The 20,348-nt window shown below is 44.6% G+C and overlaps 1 protein-coding gene across 1 annotated transcript in view; it reads right to left on the minus strand.

Moving 5' to 3' along the window:
• AHI1 (Abelson helper integration site 1) overlaps positions 1 to 20,348 on the minus strand; it is a 2,019,384-nt gene that overhangs the window by 1,615,781 nt on the left and 383,255 nt on the right. The window contains exon 7 of the mRNA XM_069606745.1: positions 167 to 359. Coding sequence (XP_069462846.1) covers positions 167 to 359 — 193 coding nt within the window. The remainder of the gene's footprint in view (positions 1 to 166; positions 360 to 20,348) is intronic.

Consider the following 20,348-nt stretch of genomic DNA (forward strand, 5'->3'; position numbering starts at 1 on the left):
TCAACTTTAAAAAAACTTTGCATATAAAATAAACAAAGTCACCAGATCCTCAGCAATGCTCATATGTAATTCAGTCAATTCTAATACACAAGGGCTAGCCAAAAGTAAAAACCCTTTTCAAGAGAAGAAAAAGAAACAGAAATGTGGTTATAAAATAAAATGTTACCTCAAAAAATAGAATAACTTTGGGGCTTTCCTCAGTTTCTTGAAGGAGGTATCCAAATGGGTCAATAAATATAATCTGCTCCTCCCACTGCGGAAGTGTGGATTTAAACTGTCTGAAATCATAAGGCCGTGTCATGATGGGACGAATATGTTCCACACTCTCTTGTTCAGAAAATGACGAAACTGCATAACTACTGCAAGCAAAAACAAATTTTATATCAACATGCAAATAAATAACAAATACACAACAAAGCTACACTGAAAACATCCAAAGAATAGCATTATTCGCTTTTTATAGTAATTGATTTACTCTTATAGCCTTATCCCTTTCACTTACAACGTGTAGGAAAACAGTAACTTGTGGACATGACTAGACATGTTTGCCAATGTTATCCAATAGTTGGGACAAAGATGCCAAGAACGGCTTATTTCATTCTCAAAATGTAGGATTATTTCACTATGGAGGCTAAATCCTCTCAAATGTCTGTCTTCCTAGGTAATGGATCCTAAGGAGGAGGGTACATGCAAAGTATGCAAGACAGAGTAGGCTGTCCACATTCAGATGGTGGTTATGAGTTCCTGAACCTTGAAAGCAAATTAAACTACTGTAGCTTACAACAGGTGGCCAATGATCCTAAGAGAAGGGCATCCAAAGAAATGGAGTAACATTCGGAAATGAAGAAGTCAAAATGTGCAATGGATGCCGGGTAGCCTGAATTTATACTACCCATAATCTGATTTAAATGAAACAAACATTGGAGCTCAAAGTCATGAAGGGTTTCTGCAGCTCTAGATATGTGGGTCAACTAAAGTTGGAATGGTTTAAACCCTGGCTGATTTTTAGAGCCAAAAGAACCTCAGGATAATTAAAAACTATTTTCATGAAGGCCCAAAGAACACTCTACAAGGTGCATCAGAGTGCCTTTCAGTTAAACACAGAATTATAGTGTCATACTTGAGAAACTCTTCAACCACCTCAAATAATAAAAGTGATTGCAGTGCCTACACGTAGGGTTTATTGAAGGTTCTGTGTCTATTAATTGAATTTAAATACTTCTATTTATTTAAAATATCAGAGTAAAAAAGGTCATCCCCTATGTCACAATGGTGGGGAAGTCACCCAACAAACAAGTTCAAACTACATTGAAGTGTGGGTGTGTGTATATATTCAGTAAAAACAACTTTAACGGGACGTTATGGTTAAGTTGCGCTACTAAAAACCTATGAAATTCACTAAAAAAAAACTTTGTTAACGGGACGTTATGGTTCGAAGTAAAATCGAAAACCCCCTGAAATTTGCCAGTTATGGTAAGCTAAGCAACCATAACTCGCGCCACCACCGTGCACTGCTAAGACGAACACCCAGGACATCAAAGATGACATCACAAATGTCATTCATGACATCAGTGATGACATTGCATGTGTAGCTCCCTCTTTTTTCCTTTACTGACATATCTAAGCCAGGTGGCTTTCTTCACTGTCAGTCAGGAATTAAAAAAATAAAAAGTACTATATGTGTAGACCTTACCCTTCTCATATGTTCTTACAACACATCCTTAGGGTACAGTTTCATCATATGACACATATACATAGGAGAAAAAGGAATTTTGAAACACAAGAATCTTTTCTGTGCATGACGTTAAATGGGAATAGTGTAGTTTTCTTTGCTTACTTTACGTTCCCTGTATATGCTTCTATTTGTATGCATTGTGGTCTCTTTATATTTTGTGTGCAATAGTACAATTGTGCAGTAAGGGAAGCATTCATAGGAACTTCTGTTGCACAGTATGCAAAAATCTGTAATGGAAGCATTTATCATTTTACTATTCAACATGGAAAGATTTTGAATATTGCACCTCTATGGCGCATGCAGTAGACAATGCCTACCTCTCTTCATGAGTTTGTTCATGTACTGAAAGAACTCAGTAATGCAATGGCATTTATAGCAATGCATTGCTTAATGAACTATTTGGCATACACTTTTCTGCCAATATTATAATGACAATCCCTTGTGGAGGTTGTCCATGAAAACTAAATGCACATGTGATGTCATCAGTGATGACATCAATGACATTTGTGATGTCATCTTTGATGTCCTGGGTGTTAGTCTTAGCAGTGCAGGGTGGTGGCGTGAGTTATGGTTGCTTAGCTTCCCATAACTGGTGAATTTCAGGGTTTTTCGGTTTTACTTTGAACCATAACGTCCCGTTAAAGTTTTTTTTACTGAATTTCACAGTTTTTTAGTAGGGCAACTTAACCATACCGTCCCGTTAAAGTGTTTTTGCTAAAGGTCATCGGTTTGTAGTAGTGGCACGTAACCATAATATAAAGTAACTTCTGACTTAATTGGACACCTTTCGGAGAATGCCACATGACCATATGCTGGCGTACAGCACAGTGACGTGTCCGAGAATCCGTACACACTTAACAATAAGATGTATGCCTAGTGGAGAGTGTGGAAATACATTTTATATTGATGTAGGAACGTTCAGCTTCAACATTTCCCTTGCACCGCTCCAACACTTATTCGTAGTCAGCCATTAGCAATGTAGTACAGATAACTAGAACTTTTGCTAAAAGTATGTAATCTGAAAACGACATGAGCTAAGGCCATCCCTCCCCCCAAGAAACAGCACCACTGCTGTAATGAAGGAGCATGAGAAAGACTGCCCCAACCAAATAAACGCACAACATTTTTCGCCGTCCACCTACCCCGCCATATTACTGTTTGGTGCCTCTTTCCTCATTTCCGTTCCCAAATGTTCTTATTAGCTTTCCTTCCAAACAAACAAGCCATCCGTAAACAAAGTAAATGTTCCTTTAAGAACCACCTTTCACAGTGAAAACATTTTTTTTTAAAATGTCATATACACTCCATCTACTTTATATTTCTCAGTAAAGGACAGACACAATAAGATTTGCCATTAACAATCTAGATTTGCAAAGCAGTAACGTGTGCTACTCAAAAATAGGATTTCTCGTTATAATCCAGGCTGCCTGCGGCGTCCCAGATTACAAAACAAAATCCTTTTCAAATATGGCCACCATAGAAAGGGAAGGCGGTTGTTCCATACATGGCTCCTCTTCGCTTTCCATGGCAGCCTGCAAAAAGCAAAGCTACGCGCCATGACGCATAACCTCAAAATTAACACACAGCGACATACAACGTACCACGTTACATTTTGAAATAATAAACTGCTTTGTAAAAGAAAACATTAACATTTTAGATTTTGTAAAGTACTTTTATTTCACAATAAACTGTTGGAGACCATCTGACTATTCCCATTTTCAATCAAATAGTAACTTTGTTTTTTGGGTGGTCTTCGAAAATGTTAATCATGATGCACATGTTGTTCTTTTCGCATACGCAAAGTAAATGCTTTCGATAAAGCAACCGCTTCGGTCGCACAGTGATTTCCAAGGCGTCGGCATGAACCTTGGCCTACACCACCTTAAAAAATTTTATGTTACTCCGAATGGCCACTCCAGCGTATGGACAAGTGTGTCCGGGCCGGTCATCCCACAAAACCGTAACGGTTAGGCAGCCGGTGACGAGTACGTGCATCTGGCGCCCAAAGAAACCATCACTTGGCATTTGGAATCCATGGCAATCACAGTACGGCAGAATGTAGCTGTTCGGAAAACGTAAGAGAAAATATGTATGAATACCCAACCTTCATTGTACAATTTCAAAAAGGACAAAAATAATGTGGAACCTGATCAACAAATCAATGTGGTTATACATGACATTTTAAAGAAATAATAGCTTTGAACATGGGGGAACCTAGTCATAGTCTACAAACGGCGAGAATCTGCACTCTCGATAAGTCAGAAAAAAAATGACAACTACACAGAAAGATAGTACCTCAGTTACAATGCCAAATTAGTATTGTGTTAATAAAAAATTAAAATTCGTTCCGGTGTAGAGTCGTCAAAAATAAACGTACACAATATTTACCTTCTCCATTGTCTTCGTTAAACGCAGACAGCAATGTACTTGCACCAAAGAATCTTCTTCAACTGATATTGCATGAGTCTTACAACCGTTTTGAATACATAATCTTATCAAATGGTATTTTTTCCAAACTTTCAGTCCCTGCATTCTTACTGAATTTTCCCTCGTGCCCAAGGTCAAAAAACAATTGACCCTTATGGGTTCAGTCGGATGCGTGGGCCTACTGAGCTCGCAACCAAAAAAGCAAACCAAGTGACCTTCACTCAGAATGAAAATACATTCTGACTTTGCAACAACATATCTGAATGCATGCATGAGAACGGGTACTCCCATACACTTGCAGACCCGCTATTTCCATCAAATCGTGCAGGTGGCTGCCTCAGTTTTCAAACTCTAGGACGTCAGTCTGACGGCAATATTATTTTAAATACATTGGAACATAGACGCAGTAAATCTTCGCCTGTACCTAGTGGACACTATATTGAGCAGCAAGTTCCAATTTACCGTATGACTTTGGTGACAATAAACCCCACTTTTTGACTTCCTGCTGCCACATCCCATCCCAGCCTCATCAACCCTCACCTTCTGAAACAGTATTTCATAAGGTTAACAAGTGCAATGGTGTGTTGTTTTATATGTGTTAGCGGCGATCTCCGCATGTACCAAAACACGAATGAAAGATGGCGGGCGCAGCGAAAGAATCTGACGCACTTCACGCCATTCAACATCCAATCAGTGAAGGCGCCACATGTCCGTGGACATGACGCTACGGATTAGCCAATCGGTATCTTGTCCGCGGAGTGAACAGGGAAGTGTGTCCGCGGAGCGGACATAGATATCACACATTTTTTGAGACACACTTTCTGGTCGTTTTAAAGAAAACTACTGGTTGGATTGGCACCACATTTACAAAAGCACGCTTTTGGGACCAAGCTCCTGCCGCAAATGTGGTGAAAATCCGTCCAGCGGTTTGGGCTGTAGGCGTGCGCAAAGTTTTTCCCCCCATCCAGTCTATGATGAAAAAAAGACGTTTTGGGACCTCCCCTATAACTTTTCCCCCCCTGGACCAAACATCACCAAACTTTGCAAAATTCAGAGTGGACCATATACTTTTTTTGCAAAGTTTGGTGTGGATTCGTCCAGGGGGAGAGGAGTTATAAGCCGCCCAAAAAGTGCTCTTCTTATGGAAACAGCAACTGAACCATAACTACACAGCCACTACTGTGGCTGTGTAATATATATATATATATATATATATATATATATATATATATATGTGTCATTTCCTCTGCACTGTCTGCTGCCTTCTTGTCCATCGATACTTGAAAAATAAAGGACTGTTTTGCAGTGGATTTCTCCGTTTGGGAATTGCCCTGTTTTTATCCTTTTTGTACTGCCCGAGTGCCGCTGCTATTTTTGGATTGCTAGCCAGCCCGCCGTGCTTATCAATATATATATATATATATATATATGATACATTACTTATCATAATTGTATTTCTGATGCTTATATCTGCTTAGATTCACATTCTATGCATAGGCCGACATCTAGCGGTAGCAGCAGAGTATTACAGTTTTTGCTTTCAAAACTCGAAAAGGGACGCTGACAGGGCATGCCAGTAATACTATCCCTAGTGTGACATCTACTGTACCCATGGTCCTTCCTGCGTCAAGGCCCCTCAGATTGTTTTGCTTCTGACATGAAGTGTAGCGTGAGAACAGGTGTAGTAAATCAGATGAATGAGGATCAAGCTAGAGAAACATCTATGCACCTTCTACTCCACAAGGGAGGAAGGGTGGGCGCATGTCATTCTAAGCAGATACAAGCATCAGAAATACAATTACAGTGAGTAATGTATCCCTTATGAGGCTTGTGGAATCTGCTTAGATCACATACTATGCATAGATTAGCAAGCAGTGTCTGGAGAAAGTGGTAGTATGTGAGAAGGTACAGTGGCAAATAGATGTTTTAGCACTGCTTGTTCCACCTGTGAATCTGCTTTAAAATGTGTGTCAATGCAGTAGTGCTGAGTAAAGGTATGAATAGAGCTCCATGTAGCTGCTTTGCAAATGGCGTCTAGAGGGACGTTTGCAATAAAGGCCAAGGTAGCTCCTGTATCCCTGGGAGAGTGAAGTCCTGATGTGAACGGCAGAGTTTTATTTGATAGTGACTCTCTATCTGTTTTCAGATGGAGTTTTTTGAGACGCAATCGCCTTCCCTGCCAGGCGCTATGGAGACAAACAGTTGGTATGTTTTCCTGGTTTATACAGTAAAGGGACGCCCTGCTTACATCTAGAGTATGGAGTTTTTTCTCAGCTGAGCTTGAAGGGCTTTGAAAGAAAGCTAGTAGTTCGATGGGCTGGTTGACATGGAACGTAGTTATGAACTTAGGTGAAAACCTAGGTTGTGTTCGTAGTACCAACTAGCCTTTGTTGATAACAAAGAAAGGGTCTTGCACTGACAAAGCTTGTAGTCTGCTGACTCTTTTTATGGAGGTGAGCCACCAGAAAAGCTGTCTTACATGTAAGGTGTTTACAGCTAGATTTATGTATATGCTCAAAAGGGGGGGGTCCCATGAGTTTTGCAACTACCACGTTTAGGTCCCACCCTGGAGGGGGGTTTGAAATGGGAGGGTAGAGTCTCTTTATTCCTTCCATGAATGCCTTAATGACTGGGATCTTCCACCAGGACAACTTGCTTTGAGAAGCATTGTACGTGGCTAGAGACGACAGGTGAACCTTAATGGAGTTAAATAAGGAGTAAGTGGAGCATGTAGTGGAGAATGTGTAGTGGAGTACATTCTATTGGGTTTATATTCTTTGACTGGCACCAAATTACAAATCTCTTGCATTTGTTGAAATAACAGTGTCTGGTGTTTGATTTGCGTGCCTCCTTGAGGCAGTCCGTGCACTGAGGTAGTTTTAAATGGCCAAATTCGATGACTTCAGGAGCTAAGCTGCCAAGTTCATAGACTGAAGTTGTGGGTGGAAAGTTGTCCCCCGTAATGTGTGAGCATGTTGTTGGGGCACAGGCGTTTGATTGGATCGCACATCGCCAGTGTGCGGAGATGTAGGAACCAAAGTTATCTCGTGCACATATGAGCAACTAGGATTAGTGTCACTTGTCCCTGGTGTATTCTGTTCACCAACCTGTTCAGTAGCGGGGTCGGGGTTAAGGCGTAGGCAAATTTTCCTGACGAGTTCATCCACAGGGCGTTCCCCTTTTACCCGTGTTGGGGAAACCTGGATGTGAAGTCTGGGCATTGGGTGTTTTGGCTTGTGGCGAACAAGCCTAAAGGGGGCCAACCCCATAGGGAGAAGATATTCTTTAAGATATCTTTGTCGAGTTGCCACTCATGCTCTCTGGGTAGAGGATCTCTACTTAATGAGCCTGCCAGAGAATGGAGTTCCCCTGGAACATGATGAAATGTAGGAAAAATGCCCTGCTTGAGTAAACACTTCCAAATGCTTTGTGCTAGCTTGGACAGACTTGGGAGAGTGTGTGCTCCCCTACTTGTTTATGTAAAACATAGCAGTGGTGCTGTCCATGAGGACTTTTAGTGACTGAACTGAAAGGTGCACTTGGAAAGCTTGCAGTGCTTTGAACACTGCTAGTAGTTCCAAAAGGTTTCAGTGATTTTGGGCTGTGATTTGTGTACACAGGCCATGCGCTGTGTTGTAAAGGTAATTGGCTCCGCACCCGGTGAGCGGCGCGTATGTTGTGACAATTATTATTTATTATTATTATTAACTTCTTGCACGGTCGGGTTGTGAAAAGGTTTTCCCTTTAACAGGTTTTCCTTTGTCCACCAGCGTAGCGCTTGAACTAGGGTTAGCGAAACCACCACTAGATTGTCCCACTGACCGCTTGTCTGAGACTTCTGTTTCGCTAACCACTCTTGCATTGGAAGCATGCGCAGCCGTGCGTGCGGAACGAGGTAAATGCATGATGCCATCATCCCTAGCAAGCGCATTGCTTTGCATACGGTTATTTGGCGACCAGCCAGATACATAGGTATTTGCAGCAGTACGTTTTGTACTCTTTCGTTTGACAGAAAGACTAGACTTTCTTCTGTTTTTATGACAGCCCCTAAGAACTGCTTGGTCATGCTTGCAACGAGACTTGATTTTTTTTCTAGTTGATTGAGAATCCCAATTGGAACAGGAGATTGACTGTTCTCTGGGTGTTTTGCTTGCAAATATGGGGGATTCCCCTGTTATCAGCCAGTTGTCCAGATAAGGGTACACTGGGATCAATTCCCTGTGTAGATGCGCTGCCACTACCGCTAGTACCTTGGTGAAAACCCTTGGAACAGAGGCTATGCCGAAAGGTAGCACCTTGAATTGGTAGACCTGGTTCGCTATTTTCAAACGCAAGAAACTTCTGTGTGCTGGGAACATTGAAATATGAAAGTATGCATCTTTCATATCTAGGGTTGCCATGTAGTACCCCTGCTTTAGCAGTGGGATTACCTCCTGTAGCAGTGTCATGCAGAATTTGTGTGGCTTGTTATAGGTGTTTGCAGGGCGCAGGTCTAGGACACGGAGCATTGTTAAATCTTTTTTCTGCACAAGGAAGTATATTGTATAAATACCCTTATTTACCTTGTTTGCCAGGATGATTTCTATGGCGTCCTTTAAAAGCAGTGCCTTCACCTCTTCCAACAGGATACGTTGTTCTTCCTGTGAAGACTGCCTTTGTCTTGGCGGGTGGTTGGATGGCTTTTGGATCAGTTCTTTGCAATATCCCCCTGCCACGGTGGAAAGTACCCACTTGTCCAAAGTGATCCCCTCCCATGCGTGGTTAAAGTGTGAAATATGACCTCCTACTGGAGTGGCATGCAGGTGGTCATTGCTTAGGGGGGGTTGAGCCCCCTGTTGTGGAGGAAGAGCTGCCCCTACTTCGAGACCTTCTTTGGCCTCCTTGAAAACCCTGTTGTGAGGCCTGCCCTTGTGACGAACCCCAGGACAAACCTTGGTTACCATGATTGTAATTTGAGGCACATTGGGAGTTTTGTCCTCTAGAACAGCCAGAGTTAGAGCTTCCTCTTTGCCCAAAGGGTTTATTGATGAGATGCCCTAGGAATTGAGTGTGTCATATTCCTCTTTCGCGCTCGAGAGCATCCTCCACCGCTTTGCGAAACAAAGTGTGGGGTTCAATAGGCATGTTTAGGAGGGTTGCCTGGGTTTCTTGTTTGAAGCCTGGTTGGCATAGCCATGCGTGGCGTTTAATTAGTGTGCCTTCTGCCACTATTCTGCGTGCGTTTCCCGCTGCGTACAAGTTGTTTTTGAGGATGCAGTTTGCTACTTGTTTTCCCCTCTGCGATGTAAGTGAGAGCTGTGTTTTGAGGGGCTCTGGGACTGAGTCTATCTGATGAGCGATTTCATCCCACTTGTGACAATTATAACTGGCTTATAACTTAGTGTTATTAGCTATCCTTGTTTGGTAGGCTGCCGAGGAAGTTCCTTCCTGCCCAAGGTGTAGATTTTTGTACTCTCCTTGTCAGGAGGGACTTCGGCAGAGGCTAGATGGGGTCCCGGCCCTCTTTCTTTTAGTAGTAACTACTAATGAGTGAGGCTTTAACTGCCCCCTGATGTACAAGGGATATGAGCGGGCTGGTCGGAACATCATTTGGATGCGCGAGTTGACTGCCCGTGTTAAATTGGGTGTAAGCAGAGAGGGTTGGATGAGTCTCTGTACTGATTGTAACAGGGGGATAAATTGGGTTGCTGATTTTTTTATCCCCCAGGATGTCCTCCACAAAGTCTTTGTCAACTTGGGCTTCTTGTGTGTCTATTTTTAAGTGCTTTGTTGCCTTTAAGAGCAGGTCATTATATTGTAACTGGTTGTCTACCGGGGAATCAGCCACTGATGGGTCGGAGTGACCTGGGGATTGTAGGACGTATACGTCCTCATCATCCTTGTCATAATATTGGTCCAAGTCCACTGTGTCCCCTTCATCCTCTGGGTCTGTGTATGTGCCTGGGTCTAGTGAGCCTTGTGTGGTATGGTAATAAGTATCTTGCCCTATGTCCTGATGTGAGGTGGTAGCGTACATGGTATCCAGTCGGACTCTTTTGGCGGCGGGCTGAATGACGGCTGCCCTGCTCCGAGTGGATACTGCCCCGCTCTGTGGGGTTCCCTGAAGATTTTGGGGGACGTCTGGGTGGTCATCAAAGAAATTAATAAAAGAGGAAATCCTCCTCATAACATTATCAAATTGTTCTGTGGTCAGCTGTGAGGAGTTTGTTACTAGAGGGAGCAGGAGTAGCAGGTATAAGTGGGGCTCTGGCAAAGGGGTTTTATTATGGGACATAGCCCCTGAAAGAGTACCCTCAGGGGTAGAGTAATCCCTGGTTTGGTACCTTGAACCTCTCTACTTTAAAACGTCGAAGACTTATGGTTTTTTGAAAATCGGGTCTTTCACAGGATGTTGTGACCATGCTTTTTAATTAACTTGTTCATCTTTGAGCTTTTTGTGCTTTTTTTGGAGGCCGGCGAAGCGTCTTTTCGACTGCCGGTCATCGGCTCCTGAGGACTTTTTAAGTTTAGATGCTGTTTCGAAAACTGACTTTGTCTGTTTCGGGGGTCTGTCTGTGTTGAAGAAAGACAGGGAAAGTTTGGACCTCCCCCCTGACGTCACGTGTGGCCTGTCGGCGGCGTGGTCGACTTTCAGCTGTGGGAGGTGTGCTTAGTGTGATGAGACTTGGTAGTGCTTGAGCCACCGGGTGTCATCCCCATTGCAGAATCGCCGGCCTGCCTGTTGGGATCGCGTGCTCGCATGCAGGAATCTGATGGATCCCGATCGTCGTCAGCATCACTTAAGACGTTGATGCTGCCGCTGCTAGAGGTTCCTTCGACGTCCATGGAGATCTCAGTCTGCATGGCGTGGTGGGCCCAGCGTTTGGTCTTGTGGTCCTTTAGGGTTTTGGGCCTGAACAGTTTGCAAGACTGGCGCTGTCCCTCGGCATGATCCCTCGGGAGACAAAGATTGCACACCCAGTGCAAGTCTTTCCAGGGCAACTTCCCATTTCAGGAAGGGCAACATTTTAAAGGTGGGTTTTCCATGATGTATGGGGATGGCAGCCTGGCGAAATAGATGGGAGTAAAGGGGAATATACATTCTCTAAATGAGACTAGAATATGAAGCCACCCCCCCACTCTCCCTACTGTGCAGAGTCGAGGCCTGCTGGGGCATCCAGAGGCCGTAGACAAAGGATCATCGGGCGGATGTTGCGGTCGTTGACGATTGAAACTTGTCCTCAAAGCGGCCGCCGAAGATCATACGGTAAACGGATATTGAAAGGACAGGCAGAAATACTAGAATGAAACTTTCTACTAAATGGTGTCAGGGTTATTATTAGCATGGGTTACAATGTTTATCTGTTGAATCACATTCCACTCCTGACACCATATGTAAGAAACTCATGGTGGCAACCGTAAAGACAGACAAGTGATCACAGTTTAAGGGAGTTTATTGAACAATAAATGCAGGGTGGAAAAACACCTAAACTAAACCAAAATCTAAGATGGGAGCAAGTGCCAACCATCAAATGAAAAATAAGGCAGTCCTGGTGGCGTGTCAAAATAAAAGGGCCTATACTAAGAAAAACCTATTGCCAATTCCTTACAACTAATTATACAAAGAGTGTGAGATAGGGTTTCAATAAAGAAAAGAAGTGTTCCAGATGAGAAGTCAGAAAGTGATTGCCAGGGGTCTCCCTTACCCACGTTTTCAGCACGGGACCAGGTTGGACCTAGGAGCACAGCGTACACTCCACTTTCTCAGCACAAGCCGACAGCTCCATTCCAGGTAGCAGGTTCTTCAATGGTATAGTCTATTTTCACTAAAAAGTCTCTTGCCTTTAAGGCCTGATATATCCAACAAACAAACACAAACAAAAAGTTATTTTCCACAGTTCAAGTTAGGTGATGCTTCACCCCTCGGTCCCCCTCTTCTGGGCGCCGACCCCTCACATATCTTATTCAACCAATCAATTGAACAGTTACTTTCTAAATTAACCTTGGGTGATGACTTTTCAACCCTGGATCTCCCTCGACCAGGCTTGGACCTACTTGACGAGGGGGACAGTTCACTTGCCCTGGTCTTCCAACACCTTTTCCGTTCACAAGTCTTAATGTCTTTTTAAACAGTACTTCAAGCTTTGTCTCCGAATGTCAGCTTCCCTCTTCCGGGTTCACTTTCGCCAACTTCCACAAACAGTTCCCTGTACTTCGCACTTTGGATTTCACCCCTTTTTGTTAGCATCCCTCCGCCGGGCATCATTTTTCCCAACCTTTTACCAAACAGTTCACTATGGGAATTTAGACTTCGTCCCGTCTCGCTAGCATCCCTCCGCCGAGTTCACTTCTTGCCAACTTTAACACACTGTTCATATGCTCATTTCATCAATCAGGATTAATTTCCTTTAGCTTCGCAATCATCTGTAGGCCAAAGACTTTTGAGGGTACAGAGGATTTTACAAGACAACTGTATGACCACTTTGACCTCTTTTCACCTCTTCCCAAGGGCTTCCTGTCTTCCTAGTTTCTACCATTGGGTAATCGCCCAGAGTTTCCTGCTTGAGCACCCACGTGGTGCCAGCCTCCTCTCTTTCTGGTTTTCCCCTTCTTTCCTCAATCATATTTTTAATTCTTTCAAAGTTCAAATTGACCATTGGCTACTTTTCGTTCAACACAGTTTGGTTTCTTATAGATTCTCCCCTCGACTCACTGGCTGTGATGAACCGTTTGCCTTTCTTTATCCTTGGAGTCGAGGTTGGTACCACCGAGACAAGCGTCATTCCCGGCATGGTTATCAGCAGAGGAGGGTCTTGCGTACCGTACACATCTGCTGCAACACACACTGGCTTTTTTTCGTGGTCTTATATTCCGATCTGCAGGCCTTGAACGGAAAAGGGCAAGGTTACTTCTCTCCTCGTAACCCTCTCGGTATTTGCCGTCTTTCACCTCTTCTTGAACTGACGTGCGGAGTTAGCTCTCACGTCATGCGGTTTGTCTTGGTCTGCCTGTGCTTTCGTGCTCCACCTTTTATCCCTGTGGGCAAGGGAAAGGGACGTCAGGTGTGTGAGAGCCTGGTCAATTGCCTGACTTTGCCTGACCCTTATATTGGGACATGTCAGGTAAACAGCTCTTCCGTGTTGTGCGAAAGTGTTTGTGTCAGGAAAGAGTGCGGGGGGCAGTGTTTGCAATATCCTACGTGGTAGGATCTGGAAAAGTTGTTGAAAGAAGGAGTATACTGCGTCTCACCCGTCGGTGTCCCACTCTTACTCCCCAAGGACCCTTCATCCAGGTGACCCTCCCTCACTAGTCCACCTCCAGGAACTGTATCCAATAGCATGGCTGTGTCCTGGCCACCTGGATGACAGATCCCCAGTGACTAGCCAGGGAGATACCTTCAGGTTTCTCCCAAATTCCATTCCTAAAATGCAAGTTGTTGCATACTGCATAATTACAGTACTGATACTTGCATTATTGTGCTATAGACAACAATAAATACAAGTACAAACACTGCATCATCTCCATGCTTTACAGTAAAGTTAAGGTTAGTGTTATCTAAATCTCAGTGACAAATATATTTCATTTTGTTGGGGAGGATGCATCATATTGAGGAGTGAACACTTTTGACAATGTGCACAACCACACTTAAGTGCTTTTGATGGCAAACCTAGTTCGGTAACTTGCTGGCTGCATACATCTGTGCAACTGGTGCTCAACCCATGATTTGATCCCATACTCCTTGACATTCTATCATATCACCCTGTTGCTTTATACCATCTACCTTGAAAGTGAGATGAACACAAACTACAATATTCCTAGTTTTCCCAGTTCTCTGCTTGCTACGCCAGCCACTCCGTTTAGTCTATTTCTTTCCTCTTACAAAATGAATACACAAAGCTAACTAGATGTTTACTATAAGTAGCGATCAACAGTTCCATTGAGTCTGTACATCTACAGATCTACTGCACTGCCATACACTGTAGTTAGCCGCCAGAGGTCGCTTTGCTTTATGATTGCATTATATATCAGCACCTGCAGAAGACAGCTGGCCAAACCTTTTTCAGAGCCTTTTTTTTTATCATATCTATGTATTTGTGTCCATTTATGCAGCTAGCCATTTACATTTTACAGACACTCATCCAAGGATCGCAAAGTCTTTTCGCCCACTAGCATAGTCGAGTAGATTTTATGAAGGAGATTACCATTTGCAAGGGATGTTGGAAACTTTTATTTAACATTTACTTTGTTTGCAGTGCATCAAATACAAATTTCACTCTGCATGGCTGGTCTCTGGGTGACAACTGTGTTTCAAACAAAGTATGTTTGAAGTGACATGCACCATTTTACAGAAATTACATTTAAATGTGTTTTCATCCGTTGCTGTTAGGCAGAAACCTGTGCAGTTCCCTCTGGGACCACTGCAAAAGATTTAGGACTACAGGTGTTTGGCAGTAAACCCACTTGGTAGCAGTCTGTACCACACAGATTCACTTGGTAGCTGTGGCTAAGCAGTCAGACTTCCCTCAAGAAGAGTTAGGCAGTATACAGAGTATTCACAATAGGTCAAGAGCACACAATGGAACAAGTAAACACTGACCAGGGCTTGGTGTAAAAGAGATATAATTATTTATTTAAAAACCACATCTAGAAAAACACACAGGCACTAATAGTAAGCAATTCAAGTCTTAAGTAAAGCCCCACTTATTTTCAGACAGCGGTGAGCGCTTAACGTAGATCGCACTCTAATAGTTCATTTTTAATAGGGAGAGAAAAGAAGAGAACAAATTGAAACAGATCCCAACACTTTTTACAAGAACATAACAAGAGAGGAAGGCAAAGTAAAACCGTGAATTCAGAGTCAGTAGGCCGGATCCGCTTTAAGAGGATCGAAACGAAATGTGTCCAAGGTCACACGGTTGCAGTGCACAAAAGTCTTGTAAAGGTTCAAAAAGGAGTTGGACCAAAGAAAGGGGCCAGGTAGAGGGTCAAGGCGGCCAGCCCAGTCCAGAAGGTTAAGGGGTTATTGTTATCTTGTAGCAATCTTTAGAAAGGGAGGCCTGGCGGACACGGTACCTTAAAGTGGTGAGAAGACTCCAGCGGGGGCAGTTGTTCCTTGCAGCGGATGCAAGTCAGTGCTTCGTCCGGGGGAAGAGAGGATCTCGTCGTGGAGGAAGACAGGAGTCTGTTGCACTGCCAGGGAAGAAACCAGCCGCAGAGTTTCTCAGGTACAAGGAGCGGTCCGTTGATTCACGGTTCAGTGGTGAGTGGCTATCCGGCCGCCGGGGTGCTTGGCATGTACAGTTCAACCACAAACCGGTCTGAGGTGCGAAGAAGGAAGGTAAAAACTGGTTGTGCCCACCAGTCAGGGGAAGAAGCCTCTCCAGCCAGGAGATCTTCTCTGTCGTCGGGAAGTGGCGAGTCGGTTCCGCAGGGCTCCACCGGTGGTGTCGTTGTGGTAGGTCGGCTCAGCTTCTCCCTCGTCGGATTCTCAGGTCCTGTGGCGACTTCTGAAGTTCCAGTCCCCAAAGCCCTGCTTTTATGCAGCATACCCCCATTCACTCAGCCTAGCTGTCAAACAAACATGCTAAGTGGGCCAATCACACAAGAGTGCGACTTGAGTTACCAGGGTAACTCAGTCCAGGGTGCCTAAACCCCCTCCCACACCCCCTGTGGTACCCAGACAGAGTGGCACCACTTTTGGAGGCTTCTGTGGAGAAGCCCGCCAAAAAGTGGAACAAAGGGCTCGACTTGGGTTGGAGTCACAGAAGAGAACACAAACGCCATTTTAGAATCGAGTCCTGCCAAAAAATACCAACCGGCAAATTAATATTAAATAAATAAACCGGCGGTATGTTCGAGGCTATGAGAATTAAATAATTAAAGTTGGTAGCCTCGAACAATGGGAAAATCCCATAGGAAAATATTTGCGGTCGAATACAAAAAGTTTCCACTGCCACCAGCCAAAACTCGATCAGGGGGGACGGAGACGTGCCCCCTCAACTAACAGACCCCGGGGCAATCGAATTGCCCCGACCAGTATGTCCACAATATGATGGTTTGTACTGGTTTCTGCTAATAATTTGGGACTAGTAAAGCCAATGGTGACTTTACATGCCCTGGGAGACAGTAGTCAGTCCCAGGGTATGGAGTCTATGGTGGGGTGTCACTATGACACCCGGGTGTTACTGCACGGAGGGTGCTGTGTAACACACATAGTAAAAACACATGAGACCGTATGGAGTAAAGGACCCCATAGCCCATAAAACACATTAACATTCAAAGGAACACCATAAATCATGTCCAAGAGTGGGAGAAAAAGAGTCTCACTCTTGGCAGGAGGAAAAAACAAACTCCAGAAATCCAGCAAAGCTGCTGGGGGACTCAGGGGTACGCAAAACTGCTGCATCGTTGCTCATTTCATTTCTTGGGTACAAATAGCTGCTGGAGACATCAACAATGTTAGTACGCCATTGCTAATCGAATGGGTCTGTTTGCTAATCAAGAACATTTTAATTAGCAAACTCTACTAATCAATTTTTGAAAACTAATGAATGCCTTGCTGTTTTAGCATAATTTTAAGAAACAATAGTTTGAATAAAATAGGGATGCTTGCAGAGAAAAGTAGGCAGTGGTTTATCTGCATTACTGTGGTGGGCTGTACTCACCTCTCATTGAACAGTTACTTTGCATGTAGATTATGGATGGGAAGCAGACAAGTAAACATGTAATTATTCAGATTAAGTGTGTTTGTCTCATAGGAACAGGTACACAGCAAAGCTGAATTCCACAGATAATTGTGCAACCTGTATGCATGGACAGCTCTACCCTTCATCCTTATGTGGTCAATAAACCAGGTACAATTTAGTTAAGTAACAGTAACATCTTGCATTTACAATGTTATGAAGCTACTGGCACTTGCTATAATGCACTGAAGTTAACACTACTCCACTGTCCTTACTTCTAATAAGCTACAGCATGCATGACACAGGCATGTATGGGTCTTGTTTGGTGTGTGCAAGCAGGACTTCAAGTATCGACATTTTTGACTGGCGCAACTTGACTTTGTCTCTTAGAGTTGAGATAGACGAACAAGTTGCTTACCCCCGGTAACGTTCTTTCGATTGGGTGTTCCTCTCAGGTATTCCTCATCTTATGTAAATTATCTCTCCAGCTTCAGCTGCTTCCGAATTCTTTTTCTGACAGAGGGCGCTGTGTCCAGTGACGTCGAGTCGATATCCTTCAAGGGCCTCCGTTCGATGGTCGACGTCATTATCAGTATAAGTAGCGCACGCACTGCCCGTTGTCTTCAGTTTTCTTTTTCCCCCTCCTGCAGAGGAATTACCATGCGTACCATAGACTGTAGGCTCACAGAAAGCGCAAAGTGTAAGAACACGTAAATTGTACGACAGGGTAGGCTGGGAGGGGCGATGAGGAATACGTGGGAGGAACATCCAATAGAAAGAACGTTACCAGGAGTAATTAACTTGTTCTTCGAATGGATTGTGTCCTCCCACGTATTCCTCATTTTATGATAGACTACCAAAGCAGTAATAATTTGGAGAGGGGAGTACCAATTAAATTTAGATCTAATCATGGACTGAATTAAGGACCGCTTTCGCAAATTGTCCTCCCTGACTGGAAGATGAATCCAGGCAGTAATGTCTTACAACGTTATGGATAGACGACTAAGTGGCCGCTGAACAAATCTCACTGATTGGGACACCTATTTGAAGAGCAGCACAGGTTGCCATGCCCCTTGTGGAATGTGCCCTTAGGCCTTCCAGCGGGTCCTTGCCCGCTAATCTGTAGCATCCGCCAATAGCCAGGATGACCCATCTGGATATGGTTTAAGTAACTGCAAGACCCAATTTGAGACCAGTATAGTGAATGAATAATTGATCATCTTGGCGAAATTCTGCCATTCTGGATATATAACAACTGAGGGTACAGTCTATGCAACCTCCCCTCCTCCTTTCCCGGATGAGGAGGTGGATAGAAAGCTGTCAAGGTGATTTTTTGAGGCAAGTGGAAGTCGGAGACTACCTTCCATAAAAAAGAAGGTTTTACCTTGAGAATGACCTTGTCTTTATAGAATACTGTATGTGGAGGTTTGGAAGAAAGGACCTGCAACTCGCTTACCCTCCGGGCTGACGTTATTGCAATAAGGAAATCGGTTTTTAATGTCAAGAGTCTTAAAGAGCATGAGTGTAAAAGCTCAAGATGGGCATGGCTAGCTAGCCAAGTGCAAGGTTGTGTCGTTCCGGAGCTCCTGCGGATCCAAAATCATCCTGAGAATGCCTGCCCGATATATATGTGGCATACATCATACAAATAGAGTGGCAGCTGTGTGAAAGTGAGCTGCACTCAGCGTGCTACACTGGAACAAAGTCAGAGTAGCAAGAAGAGAGATATTTGTGAAAAAACAGCAGCAGGTCTTGGATGAAATCCCGGGCAAAATGGCTGCCCAATAGAACAAAGGTTCTGATCGGGACAGACCTTCAGAGAACGATGCGGTGTCCGGAGCGCATATGACACACCGAAAGTTAGAGCGAAGAGGAGCCCCTCAAGGACATTAGGTACGCAGCTGAAGAGATGACAGCCAGAGGACAATGAGTGCCAGCACCCGCTACATACCGCACATGAGCCCAGACATATGCAAGTCAGGGACACGGTCGGAAGCGCCGGGTGTACAGGAGAGCAACACTGAACATCATCCGCACCGCGCCGACATTCGGCTCACATCGCGAGCACAGCCGGCGTGCGAAATGCTATTTCACTTCAGTGGAGCCGGCAGCAACATGGGAGCAGACCGCAGAGGGGACGGCCTTGCAGTGTATGCAAGTTAGTGAAAGATATATCACAGATCCCTTGAACCAGCAACAAAAGCGATCAAGGCCAACAATACGGCCACAATATTAGGGTGATACATGAGGTGGCACGACGGCGGACCACCGAATAATTTGGGGAGATAGCAAGCTGTGATCCAATACGGCATTAGAGAGATAGTAGGTGCTGGGGCGAGGAACGGCCACCCCGCATGGCAGCGAACACATTGCTAAGGTGAGAAACACGAAGGGGCCCAAAGCAGCAGTGCAAGCACCTAAAAGCATGATGGAGACTGCACCTAAAAGGCTGATGGAGACTACTCCAAGGCAGACAGAGACAGTACCTCCACGACGGTGGATGTGTACCGCCAGATGGAACAGGGGCAGCGCACTAAGCACTAACAAAGGGAGCTAAAGCCTGATAAGTAAATGCTCGCGCTTCACGGAGAGACAACCCACAGTACACGAGTGGGCAATATCTAGCTCTGTCAAGGAAAGAAACTCCCCCCCCCACCCCCAGGAGGAAGGAGGCGAAAGGTGTCGAATTGAAGCCAGGGAGGCACAGCTTTGACTCACAATCTAGAAAGGAATAGTGAAAGGAGTGGACTCCATCACTAAGAACGATCATCCAACTATTCTACACCAAAGGAGCATAGTCAATCGGAGATGCACCCCATCCTCCGCAAGCGCAACAGGTGGCCCTCGAGCAGACCCAAGCATTGGGTGTGTAAGTGCAAGCAGGAGATCCAGACAGACTGACCCCAACCACCTTGGGCTGAGACACCAGAAGACGCCGTGATGGTATCCAAGCTGCCCAAGACAAAAGACAAGCAGTCAACAATGGAGGCATTCATATAAACGCTGCAATTAGCAGAAGGAGCCAGAAGTAAGGTGAAGGACCAGCAAATGGACACAGCACTGGCACGCTCCGACCAGCAGATTCTGGAGGTGATTGCAGACCTGAAGGTGGCACGGGAAACAAAACTCAGGGCAGCCATAATTGAACTCAAAACATCACTGGAATTTAAAATTGATGCCATGTAAGTGAATGTTAACCTACTAAGACAAGATGTAAGAACAATGGCGGAACGCACACGCGAGCTGGAGAAGGAAGTAAAATCAAACAGCTGTCTGCACGGCAAACACCTCGGAGGTCCACACTCTGCGACAACAAGTGAGCAACCTGGAAAACAGGGCAGAGGAAGCAGAAGGGCGTGGTCGAAGAAATATTCTACATATAGTGGGACTTCCAGAAGGAGAGGAAGGTCCGAACCCTATGGACTACATTGAAACCATGTTGCTGCAAGAAATCAAGGGAGGAGCGCTCACCCAAGATTCGCGGTAGAGAGAGCACATAGAGCCCCGACAAGGAAGCCACCGCC

The sequence above is a fragment of the Ambystoma mexicanum genome, chromosome 4p, assembly GCF_040938575.1.
Source record: "Ambystoma mexicanum isolate Mex_15411 chromosome 4p, UKY_AmexF1_1, whole genome shotgun sequence".
NCBI classification, from domain to species: Eukaryota; Metazoa; Chordata; class Amphibia; order Caudata; family Ambystomatidae; genus Ambystoma; species Ambystoma mexicanum.